At 37.6% G+C, this 14,244-nt stretch overlaps 1 protein-coding gene across 1 annotated transcript; it reads left to right on the top strand.

The window, feature by feature from the left end:
- Positions 1 to 12,245: 12,245 nt before the first annotated feature.
- On the top strand, positions 12,246 to 13,684 carry LOC144700166 (zeatin O-glucosyltransferase-like). The gene has a single exon (XM_078571588.1). The coding sequence runs from the start codon at positions 12,261 to 12,263 to the stop codon at positions 13,617 to 13,619; it is 1,359 nt and encodes a 452-aa protein (XP_078427714.1). The 5' UTR covers positions 12,246 to 12,260; the 3' UTR covers positions 13,620 to 13,684.
- The last annotated feature ends 560 nt before the right edge of the window (positions 13,685 to 14,244 follow it).

Below are 14,244 nucleotides of genomic sequence, written 5' to 3'. Positions count from 1 at the left end.
CATGTGGTGTTGCGATGAACATGTACCTAGGCTTGGGGCCCGAAGCACAATGGCACCAACAATGACCAAAATGTTAGAGGTGTCAATGTGGGTATTGAGGCGCACATGGAGATGGAAAGCAAAATTTAGGGCATCTGGTATGGTTGACCAGCAGGTGCGCCGTGGGCCACAACCCAGGGGAGGTTGCACCTGGCCTGTGGTCACGCGTGGAGCTGCAATGCTTGCAAATGTGTACGTGCATCACTTGGGGCCCAAGGTGCTGGAGCGCTGCTATCCAACAATGTGGGTGTGCCCTGTCTCTACATTCCTATATGATAATCTCAAAATTCAGGTTTCAATTCATCATTGGTAATTGACGTTATTCAAATATAAATACCAGTACTTAGTAATTTTTATCTAGAGATAAATATGGATTGTCTCCACAGGGAATGATGATTAAAGACTTAATATTCTTACTATGGTGATTACAGAGGTGAGAAAAGATAATTCTTAGTATGAAGTCAATTGATGAGAAAATGCTAGGCGAGTTAGTGATAATTTAAATATGAAACAAAAAAACAAAAATGGCAAGAGGTGTGACGTGAGTAGGGTATAGAACGAGTCACATACAATAATAAGAGAATAAATGATAGGTAGGATGATAGTTAAATGAGATTATGTGGACTTATGGAGGTGATGTGACAATGAGATGTGATCATGGAATCAAATTTTGCTATCAATGATGTCTAGAAAGAGCAATGTAGGGCGAAGACACTTGCCATAGATCCTTATGTTATGCTAGGATCACAGCTAGTTGTGAGTGTCGGTAAGCTCCCCCTCTTCTCTAATGCTTCTTCCCACACAACCAAGGCACCAATAACACTCTTCATGGGTCTCAAAAACTCACTTTCTTTCAATCAGCCCACATGAAATGGAAGAAATTTTAAGGATGATTTGAAAGTGGTATAATAGACCCAAAATGTGTCATGTAATCATACGCATTTTAAAGTCATTTCGGGATCATTTCATGTGTATTATCTCCAATTTACAAGAATTTTACATGTCATGCACAAAATAGAGCAAATGATGAATCAATGCATTTTAATGTTATTTTTATACAGGTTTTACATACTCAATAATTTTGTAGTAAAAATATGAAGACATTGTAATTTTTAATGCTCTATCTAGTATGTCAGTTAATATTTTTTCCGCATGGAAGAAGTTAAAGTTCAAGAAAGAAATAGAGGGAATGGAATGAAGAGGAAATACAAAATTTTATACAATTTTTTTTTTCGGCCGGCTAAGGAGCCGACGAGGCACATTAGTGGCCAAGCCAGACACAAGTAGGCGAGGGTGAGGGCTCGAGCCCAATCACAGCAGCCAAGGGGTAGTGCCCGGCAGACAAGCCCAGCCGGCCATAGGGAACACAAAGCCCATACAGGCCCACAGAGAGGTATCATGTGCCTGGTACAAAGGGGAGGTTTGGCATTTCAATTCGTTAGACAATACATGCCGACATTTATATAGCACCACATTGTTTAGAAAGTCTTCATTTGGGATTTAGAATCCACTATGTCTTTTATTGTCGCAGCGGGCTGGGACACAGATGGGAAAGAATGTGATCGCAACCGAACTAGACACAATCTTCAGAAAACAAGAATAAATTGAGATCAAGCCTCGAGCCAACCCAACCAAAAGCCCGTGTCTTTTTGGGCTTGCTCTAAATAGGGTGATATGATCTCGGCTGTCCAATCCTCTTAAAGAAGAACGCACGGTGAGATATATCTCATCCTATTAAATCTATTTATATTTATTTTTTAGGCTTTCCTATTGGGTGGCGAGGACGACGTGGATGCGAGACCCCTCACATGACCAATTAGAAGAGTGGATTTCTAACTGGGTGGCTGATGGCGTAGATGATGGGGCGTGCTGACATGGTGGATGTGGGTACAAATCTGGGTTGATGGCTGCGATTTAATCGCAACCATTGGTCCAAGATGATGCCTATCGAACGGCCAGAGGCAGTTCTGTCCAATACCGCACTTGGTTGTCAACGACGCCAGCCAGATGGCAATTGTTGGCCGATGTGGGGGACCGCCAGGCCATCCAATGGCTTGGGAGGAGCCCGAGGGCCCTCCCCCTCCATCGGATGGCCTAGGAGACCCGTTCCAAGCCATTAAAGGGGGTCTAAAGGTGCTCCTTTTAATGATCTTCAGACTGATATCCGAGAGCAGCGGGGGACCCGTCTGGCGGTAGTGAGAGCGGCAGGAGGGTCATGACAACCTCTTGCTTGTTGGACAAGCTCTAGGAGGTGCCTAAAGATGTCAGAACATCCTTGGATTTGCACCCTGACAGAGGATAAGAACGAGGGAACCCGTAAACCAATGCTATGCGGTGGCGACCAGCGCCACCACTCTTATCTTTGAATCAAGGCGATTCAGACACGTTGACGAAGCTCTGCAGTTGATTCATACTCTAAATTATTATTTTGAGTTAAATCTAGTTAGAAATTGAATTTTAGTTCAAATTTGGTACCACAATTTTTTTGGGGCATTTCATCTCAAACATCTCATGTGTTCAATCACTATATCTCGATTTATATAAGTTTCTCCCTCTCAACCTTATAAAAAATATAAATATATAATATATCTTACCTGACTTCTATCAGGCATTCTGTCGAATACCTCACGCGTGTTAGACAGAAATACCCCTTATCTTTGATTTTCTACTATTAAAGACCAATATAAACTCTATAAAAAACATATAAAACTTATTTAAGTCATAAATCTCTCTTAGTTTGACATCCTTTCGAGCATATGATCGAACACCTAAGGTGTTTGACTTAATCAGGCCTTTCAACTTTAGAAATTGAACATATATATAATCTTATAAAACATATAAAGATACTCATATTAATTCTATAATAAATATTTCACCGATATAAGTGGTATCCTATAAGTATAGGCGATCTTATATTAATATAATTACCTATTAATTACTATTACTACCTATATATTCCTTCTTAATATTTCTCTATACCTAGACAATCACTTACTTAGTATATTATAATTAGATAATAACCTACTCTCTCTCCCTAGCTATCAACTTCTACTCTTCTTCTTCCATCTTATCACTAATTACTCTTATTAAGTACTCTATACTTTTTCACTAATTATATTTCTGTCATCTTAAATATAATATCTAATATATTAATTATTTATTATTCTTAGTACCTATAAAATACATGTACATATAATATCAGATATTCTCTTCTCTAGTTATCTTTTTAAACTAATATTCCCTCTACTTATTTATCACTTAATTCTTCTTATATTCATTGTCTTCAGTATTATTATTTCATCTTAATAACTAACAACTCGCTTATGGAAACATACCTAAAGGCCAGTCCCTGTGTAAACTACCTTACTCTAACTATAGATTTGGGTAAGTTTATATTTTTTATCAAATTAATTTGATAGTAGGCAAATTAAATTTACGACGACATTTAAAAATCTATAGTTAGAGTAAATGCCTCTATTTATAGATCATAGGGCAGGAGGGAAAGATGAGGGGGGATGAAGAAACCTTGAAATTTTCAGCTCAATCAGATCTATGGATCATCATATATCTCGATTTGAATTTGGAGTAATCCTCACACATGAGTTTTTCTGTCTCCTGGTCATTGGTGGTGATACTTCCTCTTTTTCTGTTTGGGTTGAGATGACAAATCTTCAAATATTCCACATCGCCTCATCTTCCGCGTTTGCGCACTTCAAATTTGCCGCGTGTACCTGCAGGGGAAACGGACAAAAATGATATTCATTATTTCCTTATCGCTTGAAGTAGCAGTGGATTGCTACGCGCCACAACAGGGAATATTCTCCTTTGTTTTTTTTCTATTTTAGTGACAGGTGTGCTAACGCGTGTCATTCATGTCACGAAGAAACAAGATGCTATAATCCCTTTCTGTGACGGCAGGTGTTTATGCGTGCTACGTCATCCTTTTTCTGCATTTTTAATCAACTACGGGGGTACACGTGTTGCCACGTGTACCACCACAATTGTTGAATTGCTTTTTGCCCCCTTTTAATTATGTTTCTCTCTCAATTCTCGATCACATTTATTCTGATTTAAATCCCTTCTTTTTACATTGGTTCATGTCTCGTGTGATAAAAGTGTGTTAGTATGTCAGCTGATGATTTGTGCATTATGGCATCACGAATTGGGATGCTATAATTAGGTCTTTCAATGATTAGTGGAGCTAATCATTGCAGAAGTGTGTGATAGGTCGCCATTCGATGAATCGATAGTGACACTTGACAGTGCAATTTAAATCCAAAAAAGGATTAATAAATTATTATAATGTAAGTTCTAAGTTATAAAAATATAATAAACATATTTTGACCTAGAAATTTCATATCTCTCATAATATAAGTCCAAATAATTCATAAAAAATATGTTCTGAATCGTAAACTTAAGTTATTTCAGGATACAATGTTGAAAAACCTTTAAAATTCAATTAAACCCACAAAAAACAGCATATCAACAGAAAAATAGATTTAATCCTCTTAAGCTTGATACACACATATTTAATTATTTTAATGCATAAAAATATGTAAATATCACAGAATTAAACAAATAATTTGTGTGTTATTGCTATATAGAACTCGTGCCCCTAATGGCTACATCAGCCGATGCATCTTTACGCATGTAGTAATTAAACGCCACGGTTTTCTGCTAAGGGCCTAGCCCAACCTCCCTCAAAACCCCAAACCTATCTCAGGCATCCCCAAGAGACTTACACTGCAAGAGAGGAGGCTACTTAATGCTCCTGCCTAAGCATGAAAGTCATCGTACGCTCAATCGGAGAATTTTTCTTAGTTGCAGATTTGACTTCGTGACATCCATGGAGAGTTTGATGAAGAGTGCCCAATCTTGATTGAGAAAATTTTTGAGTAATGATGTATCATGAGATGCAACAGGTCGTGAGGAAATGAGAATAGCTCATGAGAGAACAAGAACAATTTGTTAGAGAATAAAACAATATATCACAAGAGAACTGAGAACTACCAAAGAGATAATAAGAAAAGACTGTGTGAGAAAAGATAAAAGTTTAAGAGAGATCAAGAAATTATTTTGAGGAAATAAGAATGGTTTGAGAATGGCTAGGAAAAATTTGTGAGAGAAACGAGAACAGTTTGAGAGAGATCAAGAAAATCTTGTGAAATAAATGAGAACAGTTTGAGAGAGATCAATAAATGACTATGATAGAAATGAGTACAGTTCAAGATATATCATTAAAATATCATGAACTCCAGCAGGTCATAAATAAGAAAATGTACATCGTGAAGTTCCGCAGGTCATGAACACAAAAAAGACGTTAGGAAGAAAAAACTTGCAGGTCATCAACCACAGGATATAATGAACAAGAGGATGAGTAATTAACCTTTTGAGAGAGAATGTCCCAGCATGAAAAGTTGCCAGAGAGAAAAAATTGTTACATATCACATCGTATACATTAATATGATTTCTTTTAAATATGCCTTATCACATATTGGGACATTTTTTAATATTAAGCTTTAAGGCATTTTAGCACAATGCTTTCATGTGTGTTTTGATGAATGTTCAAAGTAATGCATGCCTCAAAAAGTTGTGATCAACACATAATAGATCCTCAGTCGACTAATTGACTGATTGTAAGTGAAAATAAAATAGCTGCCTTAGTTATATTAAAAGACAGTTTGACCATGCGGTGAACAAGTCAAATCATATATTTAGGGCTTGTATTTTATTTAACATGAAGATAAACAAATTTTATAACACTGTTCAAATATTTTTCTAAATTTGACTCCATTTAATTTGTTTAATAACTTATTTAAATTCCTAATTACTACCTTAGAGTATTCAAGGCTCAATCTACTGATGTTTTAATGAAAACTAATTACATGAAGATATTACTATCAAATAATAAAATCTTGATTAAAATGATGTCGCAAACATCCCTAAAAGTTTAAGATTATTTTAAAGTTGAAAGCCTTGGTATAACGGTTAGTTTATGCTCTTGACTCTTGAAAGGTTTTTGAACTTATGGAAAAATTGTAACTATAAAAATTCAAAATTAAAATGATTATTATTTTATATTACTTAGTCATTATCAATACATATGAATGTTGGACATCTTAAAAATTACCATCATGTCCTTACAGATTTCTAAGTCCATGTATACAGTTTTGAGCACTAATTTCAAACTCCCTTTTCCTTGCCCTTTGAAAATCACAGTCCAAAAGCTAGAGATATCTCTCAATCCTTGGAGAAATTTTCAAGCCATTTTTAGCATTCTTTAAAGAGTTCATTTTTGCTAACATTGATCCAAATCCATAGAACATGTAATCGTGGTTTTTTGTGCAAGGTGTTTCAAGATTCAAAGGAAAGAAGACTGGCCTCCAAACTTTTCCCATTCTCAACCTTGTGATAAGTTTACAATTTTTAGTATCGCTTTCATAATGGTTTTGAGATTTTTTCAACATATGAATAGTTTCTAACGTCCATAAAAAACAAAGAACTTCGAATCACATTATTCAGTTGAGTTTTGAAATAGTTACAGGGGTTCAATGTTGGACACGAAGGAATCGAGCGGTAAACTAAGAATGTAGAAAGATTGATCTCTGGAGATTTATCTTATTTGATTTTGAACACTTTGTATGAGATAGGTTGTGCAAAATTGTGTTACAAAATCGTTTCAGGTGGAATCATTGCATTTGGAGATGGAATGAAAAAGATATTTGAGTTTAAAGCACCAAAGATCAAACACGAATAAGAAATTTCATTCAAAGAAAAACATGGAGGAGAAGAGGACTGAAGAAAGAATCATTATTATTTTATCGTTATTATTTTACTTAGTAAATTACCATCCAATTTTAAACTCAAATTCTTTAACAAGCCTTAAAAAACTTATTGTCACCTTTATCAACATGTATCTTTTTCTTGATGATGTCTCCTCAAAATTTCATTTAAAAAACTACTAAGATACCTTTCTCAAATTTTAAGACAAAGACAATAAGTGTACTTGTGATGCTAAAAATAATCCATAAAATGAACCAAATAATATCATAAAAATTAATTAAAAATATTCTCAACACAATCATTATTATGGAATTGTTTTCAAATAAATTTCATTCACTCAATTATTTTGTTTTATGTGAAACTATAATCACTCCAACAATATGAAGTGAATTTGACGAACTATCATTTTTCGTGAGTGGATAAAATTAACTTGAGACAACTTTCTCCACATGAATGTTATTATTCCCTATACCATAAGTAATTTTAGGCAAGAAAACTTGATTTCATAATTAAAAGGACAATCGAAACCTCAGTCTATTTTAAATAATTCCATGTTGACAAAGCTTTAAAAACATTATATATTTTCTGGGATATTGATTTCTTGATAAGATAAAAGGAAATCATTTTTTCATACAAACATTCTTTAACATTTCTGTATCTAAAATTTGATAAATTATTTTGGTTATTATCCTGGTTTTAAGTTTCAAAATATATATTTATGTTACATATTAGAAATATATTTTTTATGCCATTATGGTTATTTTTTGCATACCTATTTATATAGTGTAATGATATATTGAGTCTTTTTTTTAAAAAGCCCTGTTATTTTCAAAGGAGAAAAAAGTTTTCTATTGATAAAATAAATAATACTATAAATATAGTTGAAAATTATATTAAACTCTTATTTGACTATTTATGTCCATGAATGCTTATATTATTTCACATGCACTCAGATATTATAAATTAAAAATATATGAGTGAGAGATCAACTGATTTTTTTCTCTCATGTATGCTCTCTCTCTCATCTTAAGAATGTTTTCCTCTTATTAATAGTTAATTTTTAAAACTTTCTAAAAGAGAGAGATTCACTGAAACCCCTTTCAAATAACTCATGCTTTTGGTATTATGTGTAAAGATGGAGGACATAAAAATATGTACATAAAATAGAACTATCTACTCTTGATTATCTGATGAGGATGATTTATCCGCTAAGCATTTTTATGAAGACACTGAGAAGAGATAGATGGTTCTCTATAGGAAACGATTCACTAAATTTCTCTTAATAAATCCTTAGATGATTTGACACTTAACTTTCAACCACATAAATTCATTTCATGGTTGTGAATGTGATCCGTAGACCTGTGAGACCAATGACATCTTGTGGTTGGACGATTGTGCTTTAACTACAACTTATGAGTCCCTAATCATGTGATCCTAAACAGTCTTAACTCATACACAATAATAAGTTCATAAAGGTGATTTTATGATTAACATGGGATCTTTTGCCCTTGATATAGGAGGAGATAAACTCATAATTTGATGAAATCCTTGGCCAAATATTAGAAATAATATAAAATTGGTATCTCTTATGGCATGGCCAAGCAAAGGATGGCCTTTAAGGAGTTGTAATTGACCATGCTCTAAATCATTCTAATATTGTTTTATGAATGAGGGATTATGTATACACAGTAATTGATGGCTAACAGTTTTCATGCCAGAGCTTGTAACCTCCTTTAAGTGTTTTGGCATGTAAGTTGTATCATGTATTAGATGTGGACTTGATATATTGGCTACTTGACCTGTCAATTGGGTTAATAAGATCTATGATTAATTCATTAATTAGGAGATCCACTAAGATTTAATGCATTAAAAAATTCATGAAATAGACTCCATGGGGTTAGAAGGCCAAATAAATAAATCTCATTGAAATTTGGAAGATATAAATTATAGTTAGTTGTGAAAGGACACTAAACCGAAGGTGAAACTCACCCCTTACCTTCATGTCCTTTCCTTGACTTGCCTACCCTCTTGATATGAATAGTGAGAAAATCCTTTTGGATATCCAGAAGTGTTAATTTATAAGAAGATAAAAAAATCTCAAGTCCCAAGGACCCTATGGAATCGTGTTTGACTTCTTGGTATGAGATATAGTCATCAGACAGTTTTCAAAGGTTTGATTCAATTTCACTTTTATTTAACTTCACAATTATTCTCAAGGGTTTCAATTGTTACATCACCCAATATCTCAAATGAATTAAAGGGAGACACATGGTGAACTTAACTTTCCTATAATGTACCACTTAGGGCATGGCACCATGTGTCTCTCTTGTATGTGGAATTGGTGGAACAAGAAATGTAGTGGTAGAAGGGATGTGTTGGTGAATGGCACATGCTGGAAGAATACTCTGTTGACAAGTGGAGATGACATATGGATGACACAAAATGGAGAAAATGTTTGTATGCTCAGTGCATATTGATGTAAATGGAGGTTTTCGGATGAAGCCAGGTTCACCATTGGTGATCAGGTAAGCACACTCTTTTGTGGATGCTTATAGGTCATTAGATAATTACAAATGGGCGTTATGGTTATTAATAAAGGGTTTTAACAAATCTCTCTCCATATTCTGTATTTTTAGTGATGACTCTTGTCATCAAATCTCCATAAATTTGATGCTTTGGGGTAAAATCCCCACGTTTTATTATCCTCTTGCCGATGAAATATACATTTTGCTATGTCATATTATCATTTGAGAAAGGTGGATTGGATCTTTTTCGGAGTGGTTTTATGAGAGGATAATTTTTTTTAATATAAATTATATTAAACAACTGAAAAGAAGGGGGGGGGGGTTGGGGGAAATTTCTAACATAGAATTCTGTGTATCTCTTCATTTCTTCTTCCATATCAATAACAATAAATAGAATTTAAAAAGGTTCGACCTGAAATTCCGAAGGCGCGAGAGCGGGAGCGACGAAGGGTCAAGATGTTTAATGGGCATAAAAGAATACAATGAGAATAAAAAAATATTTACGAATGATTTATTCCCGCCTATCATATTATCATACATTGATCAATGTATCTTATCGTATTTACTTACAATTGAATTGAACTCAGTCAATATTCATACATAACTACCTTCTAGAAAGGGACCCACCAATATGCTATAAACTTGAATTGTATTTCCACCTTGACGACTTCTCTTATCCATGATCAATACCACCTCAACTGCGTTTCATTTACGTCAACAATGAATAAACACGGTCTATACTCTTATTTAAAGTATAAGAAAGGTGAGAGGGATCCAATGAAGATGGGTTCTAATTTTGACAGGCGTTTATTATTGACTCCCAGTCCAGGTCCCGTGCCTCTTAAAACATTACAAGTGACAACTCCATTTGGAAGATTTGAAATAACAGAAATCATATGACAAAGAATCCACTTAGTCTTTGAATAAATCCATTTGACCCTTCGACATGGAGGGTGCCAGAATATGGCCCAAAAGCCATCAAATTAAAAGTTCCCAATGTGGAAACACAATGGACCCCCATATATTCAGATATCTCACCTAATGAGTCTATGAACACTTGGAAATCATCATGTTCTCATCTGGGAACTCCTAATAAAATCATTTTTTGGCTTTTATTTTTCATTTTCTGTCATCATACCCTACATCAGTGTCCTATTAAATCTCTCATGTCACTTATTATGAGTAAAAATATTATATCTTTGATGACGCAAGGTGAAATAACATTAAATACTAATTCATGACATTACTATTTATTCAGCCATGCCTACATGTATAGTGTTTCTGTTTTAAAATAGAAACTTTTCTTCTCTGACCGATTTATGCATTCAATGAAAAACTAATAAAATGTTGTGTATCCGGGTGCGTGTTCTTAAGCTTAGTATGTTTTGGTGATTTGAATCATTGTAAACATGAAACTATCATTATAACTATTTCTATCTCTCTATCCTCTATCATTCAACTTTTTTTTTCTTGTTGTGTCATGGCAAGCGCAAAATAAGCCTTTTAATAATCCTTTCAAGCTAATCTGATGGCTCACAGGGTTTTTATCTTCCCTCCTGTTTCTTTCTCCTTTAATATTTCTTTATTATTTATTTCTTCCGACTCCAGATTCATCCAGAACCCTGGCTTCCAAAGCAAGATTCATCACTTTAAATTCGTTTCCCATTCATCCTGAGATGTTTTTTATACCATATATTTTTGGTCATCGAGTCTTGATAGCTCGGATATCTAGTAAAAAAAATAGTTTCTCAATCCGATTATGAATCACATTCATTGAACCAAAAAACTTACACCAAACTCAACTCGATCATTCTCTCAGTTTTTTTTCTTTTTCTTCTTTTGGAATTTCCTGATGATGCATATGCCTCTTTACCTGTTTATACATTATACATTTGATCTTTGAAGGTCTTCTGTGCCGTGTCTTGACCAAATTCCCTATGGAATTTGGAAATTTAGAGTCAAGAAGAGGCTCCTTGTAGATCCGTCAGGTAGACCATTAGTTGTACAAGAAGTTAAAGTCTAGGCCCGTTGCGTCACTATCTTCTCGAGTATGCCTTAGCATCCCAGTTTTATAGATTAGGTGATTGTCGGATGCAACTGAATTTCGTAATTTTTTTCTCTTACTTTTTCCTCATTTAATGCATATCTAGTATAGCGCAAGTAAGAGCCGATTCCAGAGGGAACTAATATGAAACAGTTTGATCTCAGGCAGGAAAGGAGGAAAGAAGTGTGGTGAACATGGATGGAAAGATTGAGGAGGATGATTGAGAGAAAATCGCAGGAGTAACGAGAATAATGCAAAGGGAACCCACCAACGAAAGAGAAAAAGAGTCAGTTCAATCTTGGTCTTCCACGTCCATCTTTTCTCGGCTTCATCGTTCACCTGTGCTCATCATCGTCTTCCGCGTCCGAGTAGCGTTGCTTCTGCCGACGAACGGTCAATTCCGCAGAAGAAATGAACGATTGAGGCTAAGCAATCTCGGCCACGTTTCATTTTTGTCGTCAGGCCCCGACTCAGCCGAAGCAGGAGCAATAAGCACGTTGCTCGTGTCATCCCCTTCGTTAAAATCGTACAGATCCGAAGTTCCCAAGTCGGCATAATCGGACGAAACATGAAAAATAAGATAACCAAACACGTCACTTGTCACCATATTCAATTCCGGCCGTGATGTGCTCTCTCTCTCTCCCTCGCTCTCTCTTTCTCTTTGTGTCGATATCTCTCTCTGTCTCTCTCTCTTTCTCTCTGTCTCTGTCTCTCTCTCTCTCTCTTTCTCCGTCTCTCTATATCAATCTATCTATTTATCGAGATATCATATCTCTACGTCCTTGTCTCTTTCCGAGTGATTCACTCTCTTTGTACATATAAATAGTGAGGAGAAGAGACGAGAAAATAAAGGAAGAGTAGGAAGAAGAATGGGAAGAGGAGGAGAAGGGCCCGCAGAGCTGGCGCAGGCGGCGGCGAGAACATTAGACGTAGCGGTGGTCGCGGTCCCCTTCCCGGCTCAGGGGCACCTGAACCAGATGTTGCACCTCTCGCGCCAGCTCGCGAGCCGCGGCCTGACCGTCCACTTCACCGGCTCGACCACCCACAACCGGCAAGCTCGCCTCCGCCTCAACTCCTGGGACCTCTCCGGCTATCGAAACATAGTCTTCCACGACTTACCCACTCCTCTCTTCGCCTCCCCGCCGCCCAACTCCGCCGTTAAGTTCCCCGCCCACCTCCAACCCTCCTTCGAAGCCACTTTCCAGCTCAAACGCCAGTTCAAGAGCCTCCTCCGCTCTCTCTCCTCCGCCGCCCGCCGCGTCGTAGTCATCCACGACTCGCTCATGTCCTTCGCCGGCGAAGTTGCGGTCCTTCTCCCCGACGCCGAAAGCTACGTCTTTCACAGCGTCTCCGCCTTCGCGCTTTTCCAGCATCTCAAGAGCCCCTTAGAAGGCTGCTTCACCGCGGAGTTTACCGACTTCATCCGCCGCCAGTACGGCCGAGCGCCGTCGCCGGCGGCCCGCCTGTTCAACACTTGCCGCTATCTAGAGAGCGAGTTCGTCGACAAGCTCTCCAAGGAGCCCTCTCTCGGGGAGAAGAGGTGCTTCGCTTTGGGCCCGTTAAACCCGGTGATACTTAACCAAATCCCGTCGGACCACCGCCACTGGGCTCTGCGGTGGCTGGACTTGCAGCCGGCGGGCTCCGTCGTGTTCGTTTCCTTCGGGACGACGACCACCATGGCCGCCGCCCAGATCAGGGAGATAGCTTTGGGCTTGGAGAGGTCCGAGCAGAAGTTCATCTGGGTCTTGAGAGAGGCCGATATAGGTGATATTTTCTCTGCCGAGGGAGGCGGCGGCGCCGCCTCGGGGCTACCGGAGGGGTTTGAGACTCGGGCAAAGGGTGTTATCGTTAGAGACTGGGCTCCGCAGTTGGAGATACTCGCACACAAGTCGACGGCGTTGTTTATGAGCCACTGTGGCTGGAACTCTTGCATGGAGAGTCTTACGATGGGGGTCCCTATGGCGACATGGCCGATGCACTCTGACCAGCCTAGAAACGCGGCGCTGCTCGTTGAACTCGGGGTGGGGGTGCCGGTGTGGAAATGGCAGCGGAGAGAGGAGATTGTGGAGGCGTCCGCCGTCGACGCCGCTGTCCGGAGAGTTATGGTCTCTGCGGAAGGGAGAGAGATCAGGCAACGCGCGGAGGCCGTCGGCATCGCCATCCGCTCCTCTTCCTCCGCTGCCGCTGGCTCTGAGCTCCTTTCACTTATCTCTTACATCACCCGGTGATCTGTTGCTCCACTGTAACGTAGATTATCTGTTTCTGCTGGTGGAGTACATGTTTTTTATGTTGAGTGCGCATTTCCTCGTGGACGATAGTATTTATGATTGTAGATTTTAGGTCACGTTTAATCTCCTATAAGGTGTTTCGCTGATGAGAATTTTGGGAGTGAGACATTAGGTACGGGGTTTCATGTGTAATGACGATAATAAGTCGGATTATCGATTATTGCTTGTCGTTTTATCCACAGTAAAGCAGTGAAACTTTTGATGAGTTTGGGTGTTGTGTACTCCATGATGGATCAGACGTAAGTCCATCCATATACTGAATTTATAACCCAAAACTCAGAGACAGATATTATTAACCCCAAATTATTTAATTATCATTGTACAAATGGAATTCGTAGAGATAGAGGTACGGGGCCGCTCAATCCTCTAACTCTTATCTTTCACACGTAAACGGAAGCATGAAAATTGTAATTAATCTGTGACATAAAATACTTGTTTTTCTCAAACTAAATCTTTTGATAGGGATCCAAATATTTCACTTAGATGTATATTCAGATAATGAAGGAAATGGACTAGAGTTTAATGAACGATCTCTTTGATATATCCAACTCTGGAACTCACTTTA

Source organism: Wolffia australiana, chromosome 2 (assembly GCF_029677425.1).
Source record: "Wolffia australiana isolate 7733 chromosome 2, ASM2967742v1".
Lineage (NCBI taxonomy): Eukaryota > Viridiplantae > Streptophyta > Magnoliopsida > Alismatales > Araceae > Wolffia > Wolffia australiana.
This window is presented reverse-complemented; position numbering and strand designations above follow the sequence as displayed.